At 37.6% G+C, this 25,431-nt stretch overlaps 1 protein-coding gene across 3 annotated transcripts in view; it reads left to right on the plus strand.

The window, feature by feature from the left end:
• The window catches only part of DENND5A (DENN domain containing 5A), a 78,487-nt gene that overhangs the window by 39,461 nt on the left and 13,595 nt on the right, over positions 1-25,431 (plus strand). For 2 of the 3 annotated variants that reach the window (XM_081938948.1, XM_081938947.1), the window contains exons 10-17: positions 327-420; positions 6,472-6,603; positions 10,081-10,233; positions 16,203-16,287; positions 17,655-17,739; positions 19,226-19,354; positions 22,327-22,448; positions 24,282-24,427. In XM_081938948.1, the coding sequence (XP_081795074.1) occupies positions 327-420; positions 6,472-6,603; positions 10,081-10,233; positions 16,203-16,287; positions 17,655-17,739; positions 19,226-19,354; positions 22,327-22,448; positions 24,282-24,427 (946 nt within the window). Of the gene's footprint in view, positions 1-326; positions 421-6,471; positions 6,604-10,080; positions 10,234-10,871; positions 10,977-16,202; positions 16,288-17,654; positions 17,740-19,225; positions 19,355-22,326; positions 22,449-24,281; positions 24,428-25,431 lie in introns of all 3 variants that reach the window. The other variant, XM_081938946.1, reaches the window with a different exon arrangement.

Here is a 25,431-nt window from a genome sequence, read left to right on the forward strand (position 1 = left end):
TTTTAAAAAGTTTAGGTTTTCACTAGGGGAAAAGCAAACAAAGCAAACTAGCAAGTCTCATTCACTTTAATACAACAGCAAGCATCTCACAGTCAAACATAGTTCATTTTTATATGGATGAACAAAAAAAAGATACCTTAATTATTTTCTCCTGTGTTTGACTCCTGTAGTCCACATCATAGTTTTCACTCTTATTAGCATACTTGGTGCTGACGACATGTTAGCAATTAAACTGTATTATTATTATTAGCACTTCCAGATAGGGATGAACATATTTGACCTTTTGTATCTAATGTACCTAAAGAATACCACTTTTGATTTTCTAGATGGACCAAACGCAATGCACCTGCACAGTGGAGGAGGAAAGACAGGCAGAAACAGCACACAGAACACCTGCGTCTTGACAACGATCAGAGAGAGGTAAAAACTCTTCTGTTACATTATCCAGCTATAGAATCAACGTTTTCTATAAATAGTAATATAATTTTCCTGATTTTGTTCTACCAAAAAAAGAAAAGGAGAGGAAAATACATTCCAAAGCTTTAAAGCTATGTTTATTTAGTCAGGAGAATGGTTAATATATGGCTTTGATTCCTTCAGGGGTGGGCTTTAAAATTTTTAGCAATGGGTTCTCTGCCTGGTTCCTGGATGGCCATGGCCATGGTGGGCATGGCCTAGTCTGCCTCCTGTACAATGGGGGGGGGGAGGTTTCACCCTCCTTGGGTTCCAGAGGCTTTTCTTGAGCCTACGGGAGGGCAAAAATGGTCTCCACTGGGTTCTGGAGGCCTGCTTTTTCCCCTCACTGAGCCTCCGTTTGGGCCCTGTACTTACCTGGCAACTCAAATGGGCCACATGGGAAGTCCTGGGAAGGGCAGGGTGGGATAAATCATAGAAGATAGATATGAAGAGAGCAAGAGAATGTAAAGAGGTTTCCTTTTGCTTTGCTATGTTCAGCCAGCCTTTGATTATATAAATGTGGTTTATACAATATACAAGAAGTTACAGAAAAAACAGACTGAAGAAACAGAGTGGTTCAGAAGGAAAGGGAACTACAGAAATAAGTGTATGATCCTTATTTCTACTTATGCAACGTAGATTAATACAATCAGTAATCTACAGGTGGTTACTAACAAACTGGGGGCTATGTTCATTCTGAATGCTCTCTGAAGTAACCATATACTTACATATTTTGGGCATTTTTTTTTTTACCAGCAGGATGATGGACTAGAAAAAATATTGTGCTTGGTAAGATTAAGTAGAAAAGAATAACAGAATAAATAAGGTGGTCAATATTAAATAAATAATTGGAATTCTTTGGAGAACTATAGATTATTATCAGAAATAAATCAAGGAGGTCTTTTGTCCATACTGTTACTAGGAGTCAAACCCGCGACGATACCTAACTGAATTATGAGATGTGATATTCTTTTACCTAAATGTTTGTGCTAAAAATTGCCTATATTAGTTGTCAAAAATCAGTCATGTGGCTACCTTCCATTAAACAATTATTACCTATCGTGAAAATACATAACTTCCAAACTCCAAAACTCGGGGCCGAGTCTTCCAGCATCGGCCGCTCTAGGAGTGCTCTCTATGGTGGGCCGGCTGCTGGAAGACTCTCTGTCCGGAAGACTCTCTGTCCGGCAGCCGGCCCACCATAGAGAGCACTCCTAGAGCAGCCGATGCTGGAAGACTCGGCCCCGAGTTTTGGAGTTTGGAAGTTATGCTCGGAGCGGGGCGGCGGGCAGCAGCGGCCAGCAGCGGTGGCCTGGGAGAGCTGTGCAAGGGCTTGGTCAGGGTGCGGGCGGAACAGGCGCTCGCACAACCCCCTTCTCCAGCCGGGCAGAGCTCCATGCACTGACCTAGGGGGTATCCCAAATGTGCCAAGCCGCGGGAGCTGGGGGGCGGGCAGAGCACCACATGGCTTGGCACCTTAGGGATACCTCCTAGGTCAGTGAATGGCGCTCTTCCCGGCTGGAAAGGGGATTTGCCGGGCTGTTGCTCGTGAGCATGGTTACCTCATGGCTGCTTCGCCCCTGAGGCTGTGCCCGGCTCAGGGAGCAGCCGCCCAGCAGACCCAAAACAATAAGCCCTCCCTGATAATAAGCCCAAGGCCATATTTCGTGGGGCAAAAGAAAATAAGCCCCTGTCGTATTTTCGGGGAAACACGGTATTATAATTTAGCAGACAACTGAGAATAATGGATATCCCATCCCCTACCTGGTCTATTAAATCAAGGTTTCACTGTACTCTAAAGGTACTGCAAAAGAAAAAGAAAAAAAATCAATGTGATAATTGATAATAGTTTTAAAGGAAAATAATAATTTCTGGAGTATAATTGCTCATAAAACTGTGATTTACATTTCTGATTTTCAATTTTTTAAACTCTGCTATACATTCATGTAACAATTATATTCTTTTATCTTGTTAAACTTCTGTTAATTGTAAATTATATTGCATCATTCTTTTTTAATACAAAGACATGAAGTATCGTAAATCACCTCTATCCTGTTCTTGCATACAAATATTTAAATTTTTATACTGATCCATCATCCTTCTACTTAATATCCGTTATTTGATTTTTGATTTATATAGTAGTGTGTTATTTTGCTATCTTTTTAATCTCATCAGCAGCTAGATTTTCTTTTGAAAATGTCACCTCTATTATATTTAAACATAAACCTGCAAAATTGGTTTTAGGTACTCTATTAAATCTGTGTCACTATTTATTCTGGTTTGTTTATGTCTGTATCCATATAGCAAAATACTGAATATATATATGTACTAGACAAAATTACATACACACAAACACTGTTTCATAAGAATTCCAATATTTATAGAAACTGATTTGAAAAAAATTCTTTAATCCAAATACATTATGTGTTTAGCATAAATTTAGCATAATTTTGGTCATATTATCTGTCTATCTCACAAATGAGTACTATGCAGTGTATTATTTAGGACATCTAGCTGCGCTCTTTTTGTGATAGGATATCCCACACCTCTGCTTGTGTGTATGCCCTATCTCCTGATTTAAGACAGTTTCCTTTGACAATGCATTTTGCTAGAAGACATTGTGGATCACATTAATCATACTATTATGGAAGATACTATAGAAGCTTCAGTTGGTACAACATGCAGTAGCTCGGGTAGTTATAGGTAGATATCCTTGTAACATTAGTGCTACTGGAGTTACATTGATTGCTAGTTACCTTCCAGGTATAATTGCCACCTTCTTGCCACCTTTAAAGCCCTTCATGGATGGAGCATGAAGTGCATTGTTGTGAACCCTTCAAATAGTGATACAATTATAAATCGCTGTTGCCAGAGCCTCTCACTATAGGTAGGGCCTCAATTGGTTCAGCAGGTGAAGGTGATGTTGGAGAAAAGCTTCCTTACTCATGGTTCAAATAGCACATCCTGTAGTGAGTCAGAACTTCCAGTGAGTCAGGAACAACTGCTCCATCAAGAGGAATGCCTCCTCACCAAGGTTAAAATTGGAGGCTCACAAGACAGATAATTTCTGGACACAGCAACTCATATTTTGTAGGGTACCATCGCAGCCTTTTCCAATCCATTTCAGCACTTACAGTCTCAGGATTTCTGGGACACCTCCAATTAGTGTCAAGTGGAGATACACTACTGGATAACATCTGCATATTGACAGTACCTAATCCAAAACTGATATACATATTAAATTGATATACATATTAAATAGTAGAGATGATTAAGCCTTTTGACATCTTGCAGGAGAGCCCCCACAAATATTTTTTTATCAGCACTAGGAAATCATAAAAGCATGTTCCGAATTCCCAGCACTCACAAGCATTACAGAAGGAAATGAAGATACTGAAGATCATCAAGAGGTCCAAAAGGATTAGAGGATCACAGTACCTCTCTCCAAATCTTGAGGAATTTTATCTTCCAGAATTACCGAAGTTATTTCCATCTCTGAACTTTGGCTGAAGAGGGTTAAATTTATTTATTAATCAAATTTATATAGCTGAAAGCTGACTTGGGCAGCATGCTACAAACAGATAAAACCATATATAAAAACCAACAAACAAAATAATATCCTCCCTCTAAGGCTCTGTGTAACTGAAGCCCCACCACCTTCCCAACAACCCCTTATGAAGGTACTGCACCACTGCCATCTTCAACTTATGAAGCATAATTCTCTTTTATGAAATGCTGACCACTTACCCAACCAAGCTAATCAGATCTCTTCCCCAAGTCACAAAAGAGAAAGCATTTCGCAAGGGGCAATGTTCATGCTAGAAAGTACCATGCTCACTTTACCAGAGTCCACAAGCTAAAATAAATCCAATACCACATTAAACAGCATCAGTCCAGTCACCCCTTTGAATGCAATTCATGCAGCCAAAAGAGGTGAGACCTGAGACCTTTTGCCGTAACATGTGCACATGCATCACAGTGGCCCTATGACAATTCTGTGAACACCTTTTGCAACCTTCTGACAAACAAAATCAATGGGGAAGCCAGATTTACTTAACAACCATGTTATTAACCTAACCTCTATAGTGATTCACTTAACAACTGTGGCAAGAAAGTTCATAAAATGGGGCAAAACTCACTTAACAATTGTTTTACTTAACAATGAAAATATTGAGCTCTATTGTGGTTGTAAGTTAGGGACTACCTGTATTAATAAAGCACCTTAAAGGTACAAAGGTTAAGATGCTGGGCTTGTTGGCTGGTATACAGCACCATAACTAAATCTTAATCAGCCCTGCCACTTTATGAATATCCTAGGTGGCATTCATACCAGGAAATGATCTGACCATAGCAAAGGACTCACCAGCAACATCCTCATATTCAGATCACATATCGATTATTCTGAGGTTAAACCAAAATCCAAGTTGAACTAACTATTGGTGTCAGACCAGCAATGGTGGAGCGAGCATGAGGTTACCATGGAAGCCATGGATTCCAGGCCTTCCTAGAACCTCCTCTCAGAGCATAGAGATTTATATCTTCAAGCGCAATAGTAGGAGAATTACAAAGATGACATCAAAAATCAGGAAGCCCATCAGGCAGCATGAAGAACAATACACAAGTAGAATCTTTCAACTTATACCATCTTACACATTATCATCAGAAAAGCAGCAATTCTGATAACTGTAAATCTATCATTCCTTGCCCAACACTTAAGTTGGCTTCACAACTGTTATGCTACCCAAAACCTAGGATGACAGATCTCTGAGAGTGTTAAATGTCAACCTTCACCTAACAATCTTTCAGTAATATATGCTAGCTCAGTCTATCCACTACTACTTTGTGGATAAATGTAGATAAATTACAGGTGAACCTAGAATTCACTAACAACTGATTTTGAGTTGAATTGAGACCAAAATCAACAGCAATCTGTCCCCAAGGCTCTAGGAAAGAAGCAGCTGGGCTACAAATAGGGACCAGCACCAGACTGCAGGACTCTCCTTCCTTCTAATGGCTCATTCTGTGACCTCTACTCTATCTCACCTACCATATCTTGCCTGACTCCATCTACTTTGGAGGCCTGGCCAAGCTGCACAGCCTCTTTGACTCCATATACAGATATCCCCTGTAATAGTGCCTCTTGGGTTCCGCAGCATTTTTTGACTTGCCCTTTGTGATTTGTCCCCCAAGCAAGAGCAGAGAATTTCATTTCAATAGCTTGTTCTTTGGGTGGCAGCTACTACCCATCTAGAATGCTAGCTGGCAAGTCTACCCTCATCAAAAAGAGCTAGGTCTTACTATTTTACAGCTTTGTGACTTAGACATTTGTCTTACCAAATATTTACTAAATTGCAACATGATCACAATATTTTTCAACAATAAGCTGGAAATCAGGGTAAGAATTAGTGAAGCCTTTGGAAGTAGAAAATTGTCTTTTAGTTTCTATTTTTGACTTACTTGCCCTCTATAAGTATAACTTGTTAGTCACCCATTTGTGTGGTGTACAGAATCATTACATAGAAGAACATGTTGCTTACTGCAACTGTATTTTGTTGACCCATTATCTGCACATTCACACAACCCACCCTCTATCCTCTCACAGGCAATCATTCCCTTAAGGGTCTACATCAGCTAATGTAAGGCATGAGGTACCTTCTTAGCATTTTCATACATATAGGGGTAGAATATCCTTCCTCTAAAAACAGCTCAGCTCTCAATGACACATTGCACAGAAGGCCACTGGAAGAACCTCAGTTACAGGTGAGTAACACCTTACTGTGCTATTTCAAAAAATATAAGAAAACATGATTCTGTAATAGTGAGAAAGTATTACTTTTGCAGTGAAGTGCACCATAATTACAGCTGGGCTATTTAAAACTGAGTGGTAACATTTATTAAAAATACTATTTCCAATCCATCATAAAATGTAGTCTTGTTTTATGAGATATATTTTGCTTTCTTGTTAAATTAAGAATTATATCTTTATATCTCTTTTGTGCTCTTTTCTTTCTACAGAAATACATCCAAGAAGCTCGAAATCTGGGCAGCACTATCCGCCAGCCCAAATTGTCTAATCTGTCACCATCAGTAATTGCCCAGACCAATTGGAAATTTGTTGAAGGATTGCTGAAAGAATGCCGAAATAAGGTATGATATCTTTCTTGACATTATTGTTCTAGTTTCTGCTATTCAGAGCAGTCAAATTAGCTGGATCATTATAGTAGATTATTTCTCATAATACTGATATCCTTTGATATAACATCTTCACACCAATGAGGTAGAACTGATCATTTAAGTGAATACAAAATGTCCCCTTGATTGGAATGGAAATAAGTCTGTGGATTAGGACATTCTGCTGATGTGATTATTCTAATCATGGAATTATTCTAATAACATACAGTTTTCTCCATATTTTAACTTCAATTTTTTTAGACTCAATGCACAAGTAGTATAATACTACTAATGAAGTAGTAGTACTTCATGAACTAATGTGATTTGATGAATAGGAACAACAAACTTCAGAAAAAGACCATCTAATTTAAGGTTCAGTTTTTACTTATAATGCCAAAACCACCTCTAGGCCCAGGGCTTGGAACCAATCTAGCCCTAGGAGACTCTGCAGGTTGCCGCTGACCACTGTCACTGGGAGTTTCCACTGAACTGCTTGAACTTCACCTGGAAGGTGCCTTGGCCCATGATGGGGACCTGGTTTCCCTGGTAATCCCGTAGATAGATGTCAGGGGTGCAAAGATGCTGCTTCTTTAAGCTAGAGATAGCCTGTTTTAGGGTAGACTATGGTATCATGGTCAGCGATGACCCGGTGTCAATCTCCATCTCACATGGAGAATCCTCAATGAGGACTGTGACCTTCAGCTTTTTTGGCTGCCTGGTGCAGACTTGGCCAATTGATGTGTAGTAGGTGACTCTATTGTTTCCCTCTGAGTGCCATGGTGGCTTCTGCAAGGCCCCTTGGCTGGGCCTCTGTTGGCGGTTTGGTGCGCTTCTAGGCTGCCAGGCAGTGGCAGGGAATTCGCTCTGGCACACCTTGGCGATGGCACACCTTGGCACACCTTTCACTCGCAGCGCTGGCAGGTTGCATCGTGGAAATGGAAGCTTATGTGACATGGTCTCCTCCGCAGCTAGCGCAAGGCAGGAGACGTGGTTTGAATTTGCGCATCGGCTGGGCGCGGCTACTACACATGCGGCAGCTGTCATCTTTTTCACCTTCTGGGCTCTCGGGTACTGCAGCCTCGCGATGTACGTGTGTACTCTTTCACGCGTCTTGTGGAGCGCTTTGGCGCTGCAGAGTCTCAGTAGATTTGACGGCTGATTCGGACGCCCTGGCTTCGTCCAAGGCGATCTGTAGAGTGAGGTTAGATTTAGCAAGTAACCTCCTCTGTAAGTTAATGTTCCGAATGCCGCAAATTATGCGGTCCAGAATCAGCTCGTCCAGGTCTCGGAATTCGCAGTACGCCCTCCTTCTGGTTTCTGATGTTAAATTCATGCCAGCGAACGTGCTTGGACGGCTTGGGCGTATAGTGGGTCCTTAGCGTCTGCTGAAGCACGGACCAGGCGATTGATTGTAGCGGTGTCGGCTTAGAGAGGTCTTTAGCCGTCTTGAACACTTCCTGGCCATAGTACCCCAGGAACATGTTCTTGTGGCCTTCAGAAAGGCCCATGAGGTCGTTTGCCTTGAGGAAGCAGTCAAATCGTAGCATGTACGAGTCCCAGTGTTCGGTGACTGGGTCATACGGAGTCGGTGGGGCATGCATGGGCATCTTGTGTTCAGAGGGCGTTTTGAGTTTGCCGCTCAAAAACGGCTGCTCGAAGCCATGCTGAGCTCCGGGCTGGATATACTTGCTGGATTGCTATGTTCTTTCGGTTCGCCTAGTTGCCTTCCAATCCCACCCTTGTCACCAGTGTTAGATTAGGTAATGGATAGGCACACACAGGCTTGACGGTAACAACAGCTCTTTATTAAGTACAACAAGTGAGAACAATCCAGTGAAGGTTGAGTCTGACAGCAGCCCTTTTATAAGGAGCTGTCAGACCCTTCGACCAATAGGATTAAACCTCTGTTCCTGCTGGAACAGAGGACCTTGGTGGAAACCACTATAGTTAGAGCAAGTATCTAACACTTTTTATTGGCATTCTCTGATAAAACATAAAACTGGAAAAGCATATTCATGAATCCTAAAAAAGGAATATTTGTTTAACAATTTCTGAGTGAAAAAATGTTTCATTGTAGAATGCTAACAATGGGATTACCTTAAAAAGTGAAGTATCAGAAAGCATCCAGCTCTTCTATTTTTGCTGCAGTGAAATGTTATTCTCTTGGTACTTTGATGTAACAACAGTTTCAGGTATATCTCCACATGTTAACTCCTCCACAGACAGTTGATGACTAACCCTCCATAATCAGTGTAATAAATGATTCCTATGGAGAAACTAGAAACAACAACAGCAACAACCACAAAACCCCTTTAAACTGTAGACCAGCAGGCATCAAACTCGACCTGACCTTGGCCTCAGATTTCTATTCTAGCAGTCTGTTAAAATTCACTGTTAGAAAAAAAATTCTTACTGTGTTGGCTGCTCCTCTCTTTCACCAAGAGTATCTCTGGCTACCTGATTTTCTAAATGAAGAGTGGATAATTCAGCTTTTATCAAGTGAAGAAGGTATTGTCCCGTTAGTTATTTTTGAGATAAAGATCCATGCAAATAGACAAAGACTAGCTTGTCCAATGGAAAATTCTAGGAGGACAAGTACGTATTTCAAATTAGAAAAATGAAACACATTGTTCATATTGTTTGATATATTGTTTGTCTATCTAAGGGTTTGATATGTTGCAGAAATTCAGAGGTAATATAATTCTCTTTTCTGAATTCATGTACATCAGATGAAGTGTATAGCTTAGGCATTTTGAAGATAGCGTGCTAATGTTTTAGATTCCTCTACTTTTCCTTTACAAATAATCATACTTTTTAACATTTATGGATAAAAAGGGAGAATCTTCCAATACCCCACACATATGTAAGCACATTATTTTAACCTACTGGTATAGAGCAAGATGTAGGAGAGTTTCTTATATAAATGAAAACTTTTTGCCTTTGATTTCTCTTTTTGGAAACACATAGCAATCATGATGTTCTACGGATTTCCTAGTGCTCAAGAGTGGCTTTTAGCAGATATTGAAATACAACAGGAAGCATATACTTCCTCCTTGTTTGAGATTCAGTTCCCTATGTATTATACTTAGCAGTTTTCTTGCTTGTTATTCAAATAATGCAGAACAGATGCTGTGGGTTAGCACACATACCAGATGAAAACAGATATGAATGATAAATCATAGCAGAAAAAAAATACAGAGTCAATCAAATATTTTAATTTTTCTTTTGGCAGATGAATGTTTACAGCAGATAAGTTATCAGTACTGGCAGAGTGTGATAACGGAAAAAAACTTTGTCGGTGATTTTATATCTATGAAATATAGTATATTTCATACTGTAATTAGTTCAACAACTAATTGTATTGCTGCTTATTTAGCTCATTTGAAGTAATAGATGATTCTGACTTTTTCAAAAAGCAGTCATAACTTTTGCATGTGCTTTCTATTTTAAAAGACAAAAAGGATGCTTGTGGAAAAAATGGGCCGAGAAGCAGTAGAACTTGGTCATGGTGAGGTGAACATTACAGGGGTGGAAGAAAACACATTGATAGCCAGTCTCTGTGATCTTTTGGAAAGAATATGGAGCCACGGACTTCAAGTGAAGCAGGTAAGAAATGTACTGTTAGGGATATTTAATGCTGATTACACTTATTAATAGGCTTTGAGATATTAATATAAATGAGAACTATTTATAGAGAGTTGGATCCACAAGAGGCTGCCATGAACAAAAAAGATATAGTCAATCAATACTTGCAGATTTTCCATTACTCTTCCACCTTCCAATATCACTGACTTATTCTTTCAATGAGTTCCCTAAATATTCCGTGCAGATTTTTTAGAGCATTCACAATGCACAGAGGAAAGGCTGAACTGATAAAAATGTGTTTGTAAGATCCTTTCTTTGACTAGAAATCTACTTGTAGTAATTCTGGATCCAACTCTATCATTCCTAATTGCTTTTCTGGCAACTTTACTGTGAGCTTTAACTAGAAGATGATAAAATGAATTTGTTTCAGAAATACCTGTTTTAGAGAAAGAAACTGACAGATTTTCTCTGTAAACACCTTGTTGATTATGCATGAATACAAAGTGAGAACAATACATTTGAAATAAAAAAACATTTAAAAATATTTTTGGTCATTCAAGTAGGGCTCCCTTTGTCTGAATCCACTTCTAAATTGTAATAGTTTCTGTGTGTGAAGGATATGTTGTCTGACTTTTCCCTTCCATTTATATGCTGCATAGGATAGAAGCTGTACTACTTTCATCCTAGAAGATAGAGCATCAGTATACTCTGCTACAACTCAGATTTGGGCTTTTCAGACAACCAAGCGGCCAACCATACATAAGGTTAATTCTTTGGACTGATTGACAATGTTGGCAAACAGTGCTGAACGGTCTGTTGTGGTAGAGTATTCAGGAATCTGATGGAACATTCAACAGATCCAATATTCTTTGCAAAACCAGTTTTGGTTTATACCATATTAACCTAATTCTAAAAATATTTTTCCAGAAAGCTATGCCTTTTATAAGTACTCATGAGGATAGCTTCTTTTAACACCTCATACCGTATACAGCTTTTGCCTATTCCCTTGCTAACTGGATCCTTTTTGTTACCTAATTATAAATTTTCTTCATCATTTGTCATTTTTATTTATTAATCAAATTAATTTTGAGGTGTTTGATCATTTGTCAGTTCTGGGATTATTTTCTTTGTTATCATTTCCCATGTACATACATATCATTCTTCTCCCTAAGCTTTGAAAATGTGCTCTTAATCATAATTCCATATAATGTGGCATTCATTTGTTTTCAGCTCACACGATTTTTTGTGCTCTTTTCATGACCCCCGTTCCAGCACTGGGAGTCAGCATACCTGTTGTTCATTGTGTAGGTGTTACATGGAGATGCATTGTTCACAGGGATATTTGTTCTTATAATATAAAATATATTTTGTATTACTTGCAGTGGTCTAATAGCAATTGTAATTATAGAACCATCAATATTTAAATTAGAATTAAAAACTTGCTCTACCCTGGACTTTAAGGCAAGATTGTGAAATCTGGGTTGTAGTGTACCTTAAATAGAAATATACTAACATCTCATACTTCATTAAGTCAAAATATGCATGAGCCTTTAGTTCACACATACAAGCTGGATTAACAGTGATTAAATTAGAGAATCTCCAGCTGTGATGTCTACTTTGGTTTGAATCTAGAAATATTGTTATGCATTACATACAATGCCTACAATATACATACATACAATAAATATAGCTTGGAAGTTTGATTAAGATTCTTACTAATTCTGAACTGATAGCTATTGTTTTAAAATTTGTATGAAATATGAGATTTCAATTAGCTAGACATTTCTGAAATATCTATATGTGTAATGAAGAGCCTCCAAGCCTGAACCAAAGGCTTTTGTATAATTTGAATTTTACATTGGACAGAAGTAAGCTACATAAATGTTTATGTGACTCTGCCAGCTTCTCATAGTCCTACTTTAAAGATAAATACATATAATTAAACTTACGATACAGATGGTATTGCCAAAATTTAAATAGATTCTTAAAATCACTGTACTATCAAACTGTCATGGAACATGATATTAGATAACAAAGCACATTTAATGAAAACAAAGCACATTTCGTATTGACATTAAGCCACAAATTAAAACAATGCAGTATAATACTAGATATGTATCCAACTCCTAGGAAGAAAATCTGTTGATATACATATTCACTCTACCCACTTCTCTTTCTCAGTTGATACCAAGAAGCTGAACATGAATCTTATCATCATCTACAGTAAATTAAATTTAAGATTATCAGCTCTTTGGGGGAACCTTCTGTCTTTGAATTGTTTCCCCCCAAATTTTATAACTGTAACAATTGGTACCTGAGCATTTAAAAAAATTATCTTCTTTGTGGTCCCTGTGTATGAATAATGCATCTGCACAGAATCTTTTGTTGAAATTTTCTAGAAAAGAAGCATATTTTTCAGCAGGAGGTGCTCTATTAAGGACTCTGCTTCTAGACATAGTTAATCCCTTACTTCCAATTCCTGTTCAACTGTTGTAGAAGCTTGGTTAGGATTTTTCTCTAATATTGTAAATTCTAATGGTTTACTTTAAGTTCCACCTCCTTTTTCTTCTTTTTTTCAAGGAAAAACCCTCTCTTAGAGTAAGAGTTGGGGACTATGCCTTCCTCACTGAACTTCCAATATAAATCCACTCAAATACCATGTTTCCCCAAAAATAAGACAGGGTCTTATTTCCTTTTGACCTCCCCCCCAAATGTTGCTTGGGCCTTATTATTGGGGGGGGGTTATTGTTTTGGGGTTGCCGGGTGGCTGGTCTCTTGCGAGCAGGCGCCTAAAGAACCGGGCATAGCCTCAGGGGCAAAAGGCTGTGTTGCGCTGTCACAGCAGTGCAACACAGCACCCATGAGGTGACCACGCTCATGAGCAGCTGCCTGGCAACCCCCCTTTCCAGCTGGGCAGAACGCCACTCACCGACCTAGTAATATCCCAAAGGCTCTAAGCTGCGTGGTGCTCTGCCCAGCTGGAAAGGGAGGTTGCATGAGCGCCTGTTCTGCCCCAGCTCGCGTGCCTCCCAGCCTCACCATGCCCTGGCCCAGCTCTCCCTGCAGGGCCAGGGCGACACCAGGACCGCGCTGGCGCCACTGGCACCACACTCCAAGCATAACCGGCTTCCAAACTTCAGAGATCTGCTACTAAGTCTTCCGGCAGCAGCCACTCTGGGACTAAGTTCTATGGTTGTGGGCTGGCTGAGTCTTCCGGCATGGAATATCTGGATTCCAGGCCACTCTTCAGCTCTGGCCAGGTGTCATGACTAAGCAACAGTTGTCTCAGCTCTCAGTTCCCTTGTTTCTAGAGCACAAATAGCAGTCATTTCCATTTTCATGGGTGTTTGAAGGCATGTAACTTTCCACTAAGAAATGCCCCATTGACTCTCTTTTGTACTTGAACAGAAAGGTGAAAAGCCAACAATAGCAATTTACCTGTGACTTAGATGAAAACAGGAAACTGGCAAAACTCTTGTCAATTCACCTACTTAAAGAAAGATAATCATTTCACTAGTTCACTTGTAAACCTGTGTTTTTTTAAAGGCCCTATGTTTCATGTGTGTGTGTGTTTGTGAGTGAGTGAGTGTGTGTGTAAGAGAGAGAGAGGAGTCCTGTACTTTATTGGTCCCTTCTGATCAGCTCTCAACATACAGTGGGTGCACAGGTGAATTAGAACCAGTGAACCATTGCTTTGACACCTGCCCACAAGGACAGAGAGGATCAGGTTTTACATGGTCATGTTTATCTCCTTAGATGGGGTCTACCACAATGTGATAGAAAGTAGTGAGCAGAGAGGAGGAGGCATTCTGGCAACTCTGTACCAGGGGTGGGTTCTGACAGTCACTACTGCCTATTCGCTCGTGGTCCCGCTGCACACATACTTGTTGCGCACTGTGCCCACATATTTGGGCTGAAAAATAAATACAAGGAGCTTTAGAAAACCATACAATAAATGATAAATATATGTTCAAATTGTCCATTATTTTTTAGCTATATTAGCACAATTTTTCTAACAAGATAAAATTATACCTACAAAAATATTCAAATACAAATACTAAATGTGGGTGATTTAAAAGTTTCTCTTTAACATAAAAGTTTCTCCTTATGATATGTATGTTCATTGAACAAAAAAGCATCAAGACAGAAAAGTACAGAGCTGAAAAAAAACCTAAGAATAAAATAAAAAGAGGAAAAAAATAGAGGCATTTTCATCTGTGGATGTGTAATAAGATTTCCGAAATTTCTTTTCTTCCTTCTATTTTTGTTTTTGTTCTTGGTGTTATTTTTATTCTTAACTGTATTTTTGTCTTGCTATTTTGTTGAAGAATAACAGTCTTCTCTATAAACAAACAAGGAAATATATAAGCTTTTTTTCATTTGGCCATATATGTGAGACATTTGCCTTGTGGTTGTTCATCTCCTGCTTCCATAAAGATTGGACAGGCGCTTTGGATTGATATAAAATTTCTTTCTGTGAATGGATTATCTACCTTTTCTCTTTTGTTATTAGAAACTGGCTAGGAAAGTTTTGCTTCCATGATTATTATTAAGTGCTTGACGTTTTTAGTATAATGGAAGAAATAGGCAGAAGAATAATTCACCCATTTGTAAATCAAGTATTTTCTCCACATGTTGAACACTTTTTCTTATGTGATTATTTTGTGTCCCATTACGCTATGTTTTAGTTATCTATAGTGATTAAATCACTCACTTCCAAGTTTTTGTTCCTGTCTTAATAGAACTTTCTGGGTGGAATTATAACAATGTTTCATATAACTTTATGGGATTACCTGTTATAAAATGATATTACAGTGTGTTCTCTGTATTATATTACAGGAAACCCAAAAATCTAGTAAGGGCTTTGAGATTAACTCAGGACTCTGAACAACCTGAGCATATTATATAAGGATTTGGGACCAAAATAAAATTTTGAGAGAAATAAAATATAATAGTGGGTATATAAAAAAAATAATGTAAACTAAAATTGTAATGATGTCCCTGTCCTAGGACAGACATAATATCATTGACAAATTTCCAATAAGCAGCCTTTCCCCCCTCAAATAATATGCAGAGAATTATTGTGTTTGTGTTACAAAGAATAATAATCCATACTTTGTCATGTGAAATGTGAATTTACGGTATGTATTATAAAATGACCACATCACATAGTGTTTAAAAGATTGAGAATAAGAATGAATGATTGAGAAAATCACTTTTTTAATAAATTGAATCAGTCTTGCTCCTTACATTAATTTCCCTTTACCAAAATAAAAAAGATAATAAAAGCTGATAATCCATTTTGATGAAATTGTTTGTTTTAAAATGAAGAACAACTTTCTGTATAAAATATGTTATCTGTAGGCTTATAATTCATAGTTTTCATAGTCTTGGTACCGAGTTATCGTTTTCATGTTTATACGTTTATAAACCATTAAAAATTTCTTCACTTTGTTAGAGAATGTAGACTACTCCCCAAAATACCAGAACAAACATCCCAACCGTAGTCAGTTGATAAGGTGCCATCAAGATGGTGTCCATTCTGACCACATAGATAAACCATCTCCAGGATGATCTGTCCTCATCTTGGCCCTTCAAGCTTCCCAAACATGCACACATCATGCAACTAAGTCAATCCGTCTTCCTGACCATTCTCTTCTCTTTCCTTTCACTTTTCCCAGCATTATGGACTTCTCGAGGGAATTGATGTTTTTGCATCTCAGTCTATAGAATTACCCAAATTGATCTCGAATATGAGCATGGGAATTTTCATAATAGTCTGAAAATCTTTTGAAGTTTATTCCAAAATATGCACACTTGACTTAGAATATATTTTTTCCTGTATAACTGAACTTCATTATCTCGGTTGAATAGAGTGGATACTTTTTATGTGAACTTTTATATAATAAAGTACAGGATATACAATGTGTCATGCTCTGTATTAGTAATTTATTTTACATTTGACAATGAATCTTTTTTTTTAATCTAAGGGGAAATCTGCTTTGTGGTCACACTTGTTACATTACCAAGAAAACAGACAGCGAAAACCTACATCTGGAAGCTTCAGTACCTCAGGTGCAGTTGTCTTCCATAAAAATTATGTTGCCATTTTGTGCAAGAAAAAAACAAAACAAATTATATTTCTTAATTCTAATAAAAACAGAGGTACATAGAAGATATAATTATATATTTATTTATTGAAAGCTTAATTCTGATGTAAATTCTATTCCCATTGTAATATTAATTATTCTAGAACAGTGGTTCTAAAACATTTTAGTTTCAAGACTTCTTTACATTCTTAAAAATTACAGAGGACACCAAAGAGCTTTGGTTGTGTGAGTTATATTGACTCACATTTACTGAAATTAAAACATCTTTAAAATATTTGTTTTTCTTTGTGAACCCTGTAAGGAGATGCACAGGAGTCTCTGGACTATACTTCGAGAACTGTTCTGGAATATACATATTCGATAATTTATCACCTATAATTATTATTTTAAAATAAATAATTCTTTATGAGAAAGGCACCATCATTGTGTTTGAAGTAATATGTTTATATTTTCACTGCATTGTACCTGTTATAAGTTCATTTTAGGATTTTAAAAGTCAAATATATGGGGATGAGTTCAATTATTGGACTAGTTGTGGAACATAGAGTTTTAAATCTTAGTAAAAAAAACTGGAGTTAGTAAAGATGTGTTTTGAATCAAACTGCCTTTCTAGTTCCCTTAAACTATTGCTTGTTTAATTTGTCCAAAAGAATATAATGGTAACTAGTTAAAAGAATATCGTAGCATTTGGTACAACCCAAGAGCTAGTTTCTTATACATAAAATATAGCTTATTTTGAGTCAAGAAAAGTATATATCCCGCATTTCTGCAGTGCCTTTGGTTAATCAGACTTGATTAGCTCATTGTACACATTTGAAATCATACCATGGTATGCACTGGAACTGCACTTCAAAGCCTGCAAACAATTTCAGCTAGCCTCATCACTTACATTGTGTCCTCTCCCAAACTGTTGATCTATGGCTATATAGATCCAACTGCATTTTGGAGACCTAATTTAATTGTTCTAAAAGCAAAGTCTGTACAGTATTCATTTTCAAAGAATAGTTTTGAAGATTTTTTTATGTGATAGATTTCAGATCTACTAACTTCCACTCTTAATATTTTTTATCATGTTTTCTTGTATCTACCAGCTCTAGTAGAAGAAACTCAAGGTGGAATAGATTTTTTCAGAGAATATATCAAATAAGGAAACACAAATCTCTGTTGATCAAGCTATAGGTCTTTTAGAAAAAAAATATTCCTTAATATGAGCATTACAACTAATGTAAAATGTGACTATAGGAGCCTATATAAGAATGACTTCAAATGTTCAAAATCAAAGCATTTGCATTTTTTAAACTTTTAATCAAATGTTTGTAATCTTTACTTTAGGAATTCTTCTAGATGCTGAAAGAAGGAAGTCAGATGCCAATCCAGGAATGTCTCCTTTAAGAGTATCCCTCATCCAGGACATGAGGTTGGATTTTTGAAATCCTAAAGATCTGATAAAAGTTTTAATCATATTTTTAGGACAGCTAAGTTTAAAATATTTCATTTAATTATTTAATTTCACTCTTATTATTTGGATTATATGTTATCATTTTGTATTTAGGCAAGAACCAGAATCTTAAGGCAGTTTATGTACCGGGTATATTTAGTGGAATATAACATTTAGTAAGTCAGATAAAGATTGAAATCTAAACTTCAGCTAATTTTGAAAAATGATCTCACTCCAGTTTTGTTAACATTTCTGCTCTTATTTAAGATCACTACCTCAGGATCTAATTGTTGTTAGCTTCCTATTGGAGACAATAGCTACTTTAAATAAAATATTTGTTGAATCGTTGTTGAAAAATTCAAACTTTCAAAAAACAGTGTGAAAATATAGTTTGCTTTTAATGTAATATACTCTAAGGAATATTTAAAATTTCAGTATAGTTTCAGAAGATACATTATTAAACATTTTAAGCTTTTGTTAACATTATCAGGCTAAGATTCACAAATGGAACAATTTGCTTTCACCTGCTGGATCCCGTTGACAATACATGAAGATAATAATATGTCTATAGTCAACCTTAGAGTGACAATGAAATGTAGATTTTGATTTTGATACCTTTAAGACACTGAAGAATAAAATAATTACCAATAATAAAAAATAAATTAAATAAATAATTAAACACACACTATCTTTATTGGCTAGGTTTGGTGGGGCAGATTAATTCAAAGTTCTACTAGCTAACACATAATACAAAGCTGGAGTAACCAAGCAAGACAGCTTGTTAGAAGCATCTGCTCTCAGCTCATGCAGGAGTACAGGAATACACAAGGACATGTTTTTACTGGATCAGTGTTACATCCCAATTCTAAGCTTTAAAGAAGGAATTCTTTTTTCTAAATTCCAGGCATTCTAGCCATGTCAGTGTGAACTTCCGGCTAGAAACTACATAATTTTTAAGTACAGAATATTTATACACTTTCTAGAACATACTTTATTTTCAATATTAAAAACTTGCCTTATGTAGAATTGACAATTCTAACTCATAGAATATTCTACAAAAAGAAATCAAAACCCATTTTTAGTATAATTAGCTAAAATCTTAATTATTAAGAAACAATTCAAAAATTGTCTTAGGTGGGGACACCACTACCCAAATTTCTCTGGACTATGAAGTTCAGGGCATCGGAAGTTGGACAAACTTCTTGCAGAAAATGCAAGTCACAGGTGAATTTGGGAAATCTACATGTCACTTAAGTAGGAAAAAAAATCCTTTTTTCCTTAGTATGTATTTTTTGTTGTATGGATCTTTTATATTCCTTTTACACTTATACATTTCCTATTTCATCTTTATGCTAGAAGAGAAACTACACTTTCTTAATTGATACTATATTATTAATGAATCTATTTCTCTTACTTAGTAAAAGGTTTGGCAATAACAGTATGATCTATTTTGCTTTTCTTTCAGGCATATCCAGAATATAAGTGAGATCAAAACGGATGTTGGTAAAGCTAGAGCTTGGGTTCGGCTCTCCATGGAAAAGAAATTACTTTCCAGACATCTGAAACACCTTCTTTCTGATTATGAACTCACAAAGTACGTTGAAACAATCATTTGCTTAATGGACATGAATCGATTCTTATTTCCTTTTATATTCACTTATCATGCCTTATAACAAAACTAATAGAAACTTAAGGAATACGGTGTGAATTTCATAGTTATTTTAAAATATAATTTTCAAATTAAGATATGAGTTCAAAAATTTAATCTAAGAATTCTATGCCATTATGAATTGGCATGAGAGACAAAAAAAAGAAAGAAAGCTAAATATAGCTTATACCAATCCATTCATTATATCATTTAATCTTGCAACTCCTTTTTCTTCCACCATATCCATACATTGTTCCATACTTCATCTTCTCTTCTTCAAACTTCTCACTTCTCTTCATTACAATCTCATTAATTCTCTCCAGACCTGGCTTTCTTGGTCTTCTCATTCTTTGGTCCAATCTCCTTTCCTTCATATATTTGTTTTTCAGCTTGATGTTCCTTTTCTATATATGACAAAATAACTTCAAGTATTTCTTTCTCATGATTCAATTTGTATTCAATCCACTTTCATTTAGCAGTCATTTATTCTTAATCCCAACTCTTCTTTTACCATGCATACCTTTTAATAACCTAGTCCCACTTTCAACTTTCTCCTGATCTATCAACTCTCATTTTAATATCTTAAAGTGGGCAGAGCGGATATTTAATATACAACTATTTCTTATACATTCATATGTAAATAATTTAAACAACCAAAAATTATTTTACATACTTGTGTTGCTCAGTGTTGAACCATTTTCTGAGTATTTTATTTATTGTCAAAGTATAATTTTGCCTGGGTAGTATATGACAGAGATAAAGCATGAATGCTTTACCTCTGTCATATGCTACCCACACAAAATTCATACTTTCACAAAATCTATAAGCCTATTTATTTTATTTTATTTTTCTAAATCAACATATAATGGTTTTGGAAATGTTGAGAAATATTGCAAAAAAAACCCCTCTTTTTAATGTCTTTTTCCAGTTTTGGAGGGAATAAAATTATTTTCTGAGATATAGATTTACCTAAGAAAAAATATTAATTAGAAGATTTTTTTAATGAAAATATTCCAGAAAGGGACATATAGATTAGGACAGAGCAGGGAAATAATTATGGTTAAGTTTAGAACTAGGAACCTGAAGATTCAATTTATTATCCTAAGCTACAAAACTCAATGAGTGACCTTTGGCTAGCTCCTTTCAGTCCAATCTATTTCTCAGGATTGTTGATGTTATGAAAAAATAGGAAGAGAAAGCAGTAAATATACTACTTTGAATTCTTGAGTGAAGGCATTGTTTAAATCTACTAAATAAATGTTTACTAATATTCAGCAGTTTCTTTTCCCATTCTTTTCAGCAGGGACGTGCGGTCAGGGGAGGCAGGGGAGGCAGGGCCTCACCTCTCTCCATGAAATAATAGTATATAATATTATATACTATATATATATATATAATATTATAATATTATATACATCCGTTTGGGCGCGTCCGGGAGCTGCGGAGGCAGAAATGTTGTCGGCGCTTCCGGATGACGAAGGCACGAAAGCGACTGGGTTCCCCAGTCGCTTTCGTGCCTTCGTCATCGGGAGCGCCGACAACATTTCTGCCTCCGCCCTCCGCAGCTCCCGGGCACGCCCGGATGGAGGTAGGCAGAATGGCTCCGAGGCAGTCCGGCGGGCGAGCGACCGAGGATCAGGCTGTCTCGCTTGCTCTTTCGTCCGCCTGTACCGCCGGCCGGCCGGCCGAAAGAGCGAGCGAAGCAGCCTGATCCTCAGTCGCTCGCCTGCCGGACTGCCTCGGCGCCATTCTGCCTACCTCCGTACGGGCACGCCCGGGAGCTGCGGAGGGCAGAGGCAGAAATGTCGGGTCTGCCGGAGGAGAAAGGCACGAAAGCGACTGGGTTCCCCAGTCGCTTTCGTGCCTTCGTCATCGGGAGCGCCGACAACATGAGGAAAAAGGCACGAAAGCGCAGCCGCCTGAATGGGAAAGCAACGAAAGGGGCTGCGCTTTCACCCCGCTCAAGCCTTGCCGCCTGCATGGGAAGCCGCCTGCATGGGGAATGGGAAGCGCGGCCGCCTGAATGGGAAAGCAACAAAAGGGGCAGCGAGGGCGGACGGGAAAGCAACGAAAGGGGCAGCGAGGGCGGGCGGTGGCTGCAGGCGGCAAGGCTTGAGCGGGGTGAAAGCGCAGCCCCTTTCGTTGCTTTCCCATTCACCCCGCTCAAGCCATGCCCGAGGGAGCTGAGGATCGGGCTTTGGGTTGGTGGGAGACCTTGAAGGAGTGAGGGGGGGAGGGACTGGCGCCGGCGGAGGAAGCAATGCTACGCGGATCAGTGCACTCTGCGGTCCCCTTAATGTTCACTCAGGAAGGCGGAGAATGGGACCACGTGTGCTGGAGGCTGAGGCTGCCTCAGCCTCCTGCACACGTGGTCCCATTCCCCGCCTTCCTGATGACGTCACCAGCCTCCCCAGCCATAACCCTCACCGCACTTCACTGCTTTTCAGGTAATAGAGAATACATTTAATTGTGCTTAGCCAAGAGAGTAAATCAATCTACAACTTTCTTGTTCTATTAATTACTATTTCTATTTTCTTTTAAATGGCAGTCTATACATCTTATGCCTAGTTAATTCCATTAAATACAACTCTTAAATCTGAATAGAGCATTAATTCACTTGCATTGTACATTCCAAATAGTTTCTGATAATACTAAATCTAGGATTGAAATATTTACTGGTTCAAAACTTCTCAGTATTTTATTTCTTTATCTGGATTTTTACTCTTCAACAATCACATTTGTTCATATTTCTAAAATAGTTTCCATTCTTTAAAAAGAAATACGGATCAAAATTCATATAAAGCATACACAAAATCTAAAAGACTCTAAAACAGAAATCCATTGGTTTAGTTTTTGTCAGTGCAGTCTTCAGAACAAAATTTCTATTATAATTATAAAGTATTTATTTTCTTTGTCAGAAAACTCTACAAGCGTTATGCTTTCCTCCGTTGTGATGATGAAAAAGAACAGTTTCTTTATCATCTCTTGTCATTCAATGCTGTAGATTACTTCTGTTTCACCAATGTTTTTACAACAATTTGTAAGTATAACTTTTTATTATTGGAAAATTTTCAAATTATCTTGTGGTACCTAATTTTTTAGAGTAAGCTTTTGTAGTTCAGACTCCACTTTGTCAGATCCATGTAATACTATTTTCATGTTACTTGTATATGAATACCACTATAGAGAGCTAAATGTCTTAGGAGAAAAGTCACAGGAAAATGAAATTCAAGAAATGCAGCTTCTAAAAATTATCTTAAAATAAAAATAAGCCAATTATTCATAAAGCAATATTAATCTCAACACATTATTTAAATTTTGGATTTCTCAAGCCAGCAAGGCTATAATTATATTTATTTTGAGATGTGATAGAAAATATATTTAACTACTATAATTGATTTTTATCGGTAAGCTAGAAAGAGAGCATTTTCTCTCCCTATGCAGATATTCATATACCCTCAAAATATGTTATAGAAAGTCATGACTTTGTGTGGAAAATGAAAAAAGAAAAACTACCAAAATGCTTCAGGATACTTAAAATGAAAATTGCTCAGTACAAGACACTGAATGCAATTCAGTAGCTATAGGGTGATGATGGTGAACCTATGGCACATGTGCCAGAGGTGGCATGCAGAACCCTCACTGTGGGCACTCGTGCCATTGTCAGCTTCTATTATGGTTTCTGGCATGCATGCTGATCTTCACATGTGCCGGAACCTCGAAGACAGGTAGCCGTTGTGTGCATGCACACTGGCCAGCTGGTCTTTGTGGTTCCAGGGTTTCGGCATGCAAGAAGATCAGCTGGCTGGTGAACGTGTGCTTGCCAGAAACCAGAAGATCAGGTGGCCGGCATGCACATGCACACCGGCGTGTGCAAATGCAGAGGTGCACATTCCAGTTTGGGCACTCTGGCCGAAAAGGTTAACCATCACTGCTATAGGACATGCAGTTGTCTTACATAGAGTGTGTTTTTGGAAGAGTAATTTTCAAAAGGCAGTTTATAGATATAAATATTTTTAATTGTGAGACAGGTATTTGTATGTGCATATTTGGGTACCTACTGTGTCTGCTTCTACCTTGGATCAAAAATATTAGTGTATTTATGTAAATAGGTTTTCTGGAAGCAGTGAATTTTAAAAGCGTTTTGAAACTGCCTCATTTATAAACAGAGAATAAAACCATATCCATAAATTTGCTAAACACAATTGTAACTGGTTTGTATAATGTATACCTAGTATTTTAGTAAAACACTGAAATTGTATAAGGGATGGAATTAAGATCTGTTCCCATCTTACTATATATGCTGTTGCTTTTTTTCCCATTTGGCTCCTGGGGCCAGTATTGGGCTGATACTGGAAGTTAAAAGTATTAAAGAAAAAAGATGATTTTACACACATTTCCTCAAAACCTTATTTAGCTTGTTCATGATCTGTAAAGATTTCAGTTACTAAATACAGCTTTGCTAAGCAATACCTTTTAAAAGAGATTTAAGAAGAGTATGTATGTATGTATTTCAAAATTTGCTAAATTGCTCTTCAAATATATCCCCAGCAAACGTATAAAACTCTAAACTATTACTTACTTTTTAAACTGATATAATTTATAACATAAATCAATAAAGGTTAAGCAGATGTGCTTGGCTTCAGAACTCAATTGAAACATAAAATTAAAAAGCTTAATGCATTAATGCCTAAAAGGTGACAAAACAATCTGGGAAAATTTTCAGTGGAAAAGTTTCTTACTGGGAATTTTTCACTGGGGAAATATACATTTCAGGAGTAGCAGATTCTACTGAATAAGCTCAGTAAAGCTTCCCCCTGCATTTATTTTTGGAGACAATTACCCAGCTGTATGTGTGTTTTCTTTTTTACAGTGATTCCATACCATATATTGATTGTTCCTAGCAAAAAACTTGGTGGCTCAATGTTTACAGCCAACCCATGGATATGCATTTCAGGAGAATTGGGTGAAACAGGAATCCTGCAGATTCCAAGAAATATGCTGGAGATGACATTTGAGGTATCTCTCATGTTGTTGAACAGAAGAAAGCAACTTTACAATCACTAAGCCTTGTGCTTTGTTTCAAAGAAATATTTTTCAATGATCAAGGGCTACATTGTAATAATCTAAAATAAGTAGTGGAGGCTGGCTAAGAGTCCTTCAATGTTTTTTTAAAACAGGGAATAACTTACAAACCTTTGAGAGTTGGCCTTTAAATTTTCATCAGCTTTATATCTCAAAACTACAAGTATCTGAGAGCCATGGGATATCTACCTCAAGTTAAAGGGAACACAAAATAGAAAAGCATGGAGATTGGGGGGGAGGGTAGGAGGGAGGGAGAGAGAGAATGAATTTAATAGATTGGCCTTTGAAAATATTTATTTTTGTGGATTCCAGCAAACCCTGACAACTATGATCACAAAAGAAAGTTTATTAAAGGAGAAACTAAGTTTCCCTTTTCTGCAGTTAATTTGAAGTTTTGAGAAAGTTCTACTACTATCTACTATGTCCTTAGTAAAACATTGGCAGGTTTATAAAATAGATTCAAGCTTTTTATAAAGTTAAAGTTAATTTACCATGGAGCAAAAAGGGGGGAAAGATGATCATCCAAAACCAAAAATTCATCATCATAAATAATTAGTCATTGATGGTCTATCACAGGGGTGTCAAACCTCAAAGACCGGGGGCCAGAAATGGCCTGCAGGGTGCTTAGATCTGGCTGTAGGGCCACCCTGGAAACAGCGAAGGACTTGCATGCGGTGTCTCTGCCAGTGAAAATGAAGCTTGGGAGGGCTGCGTGCGGCCCTCTCGAGCTCTGTTTCCTCTGCCAAAGGGCTGCAGGAAGCAGTTGCAGCCAAAAACTGAGCTTGCGTGGGCCACGGGTGGTACTCCCAGCTCCATTTTCGCTGGCAGAGGGTTGCATGAGGTTGTTTCAGACAAAAACAGAGCTTGGGAGCCCGTTTTTGCTGGCACAGCGCTTGGGCCACCACAGGCGTCCCCGACACGAGTGACATTGAGCTGGC

The sequence above is a fragment of the Natrix helvetica genome, assembly GCF_964273705.1.
Source record: "Natrix helvetica genome assembly, chromosome: 1".
Taxonomy (NCBI): Eukaryota; Metazoa; Chordata; class Lepidosauria; order Squamata; family Natricidae; genus Natrix; species Natrix helvetica.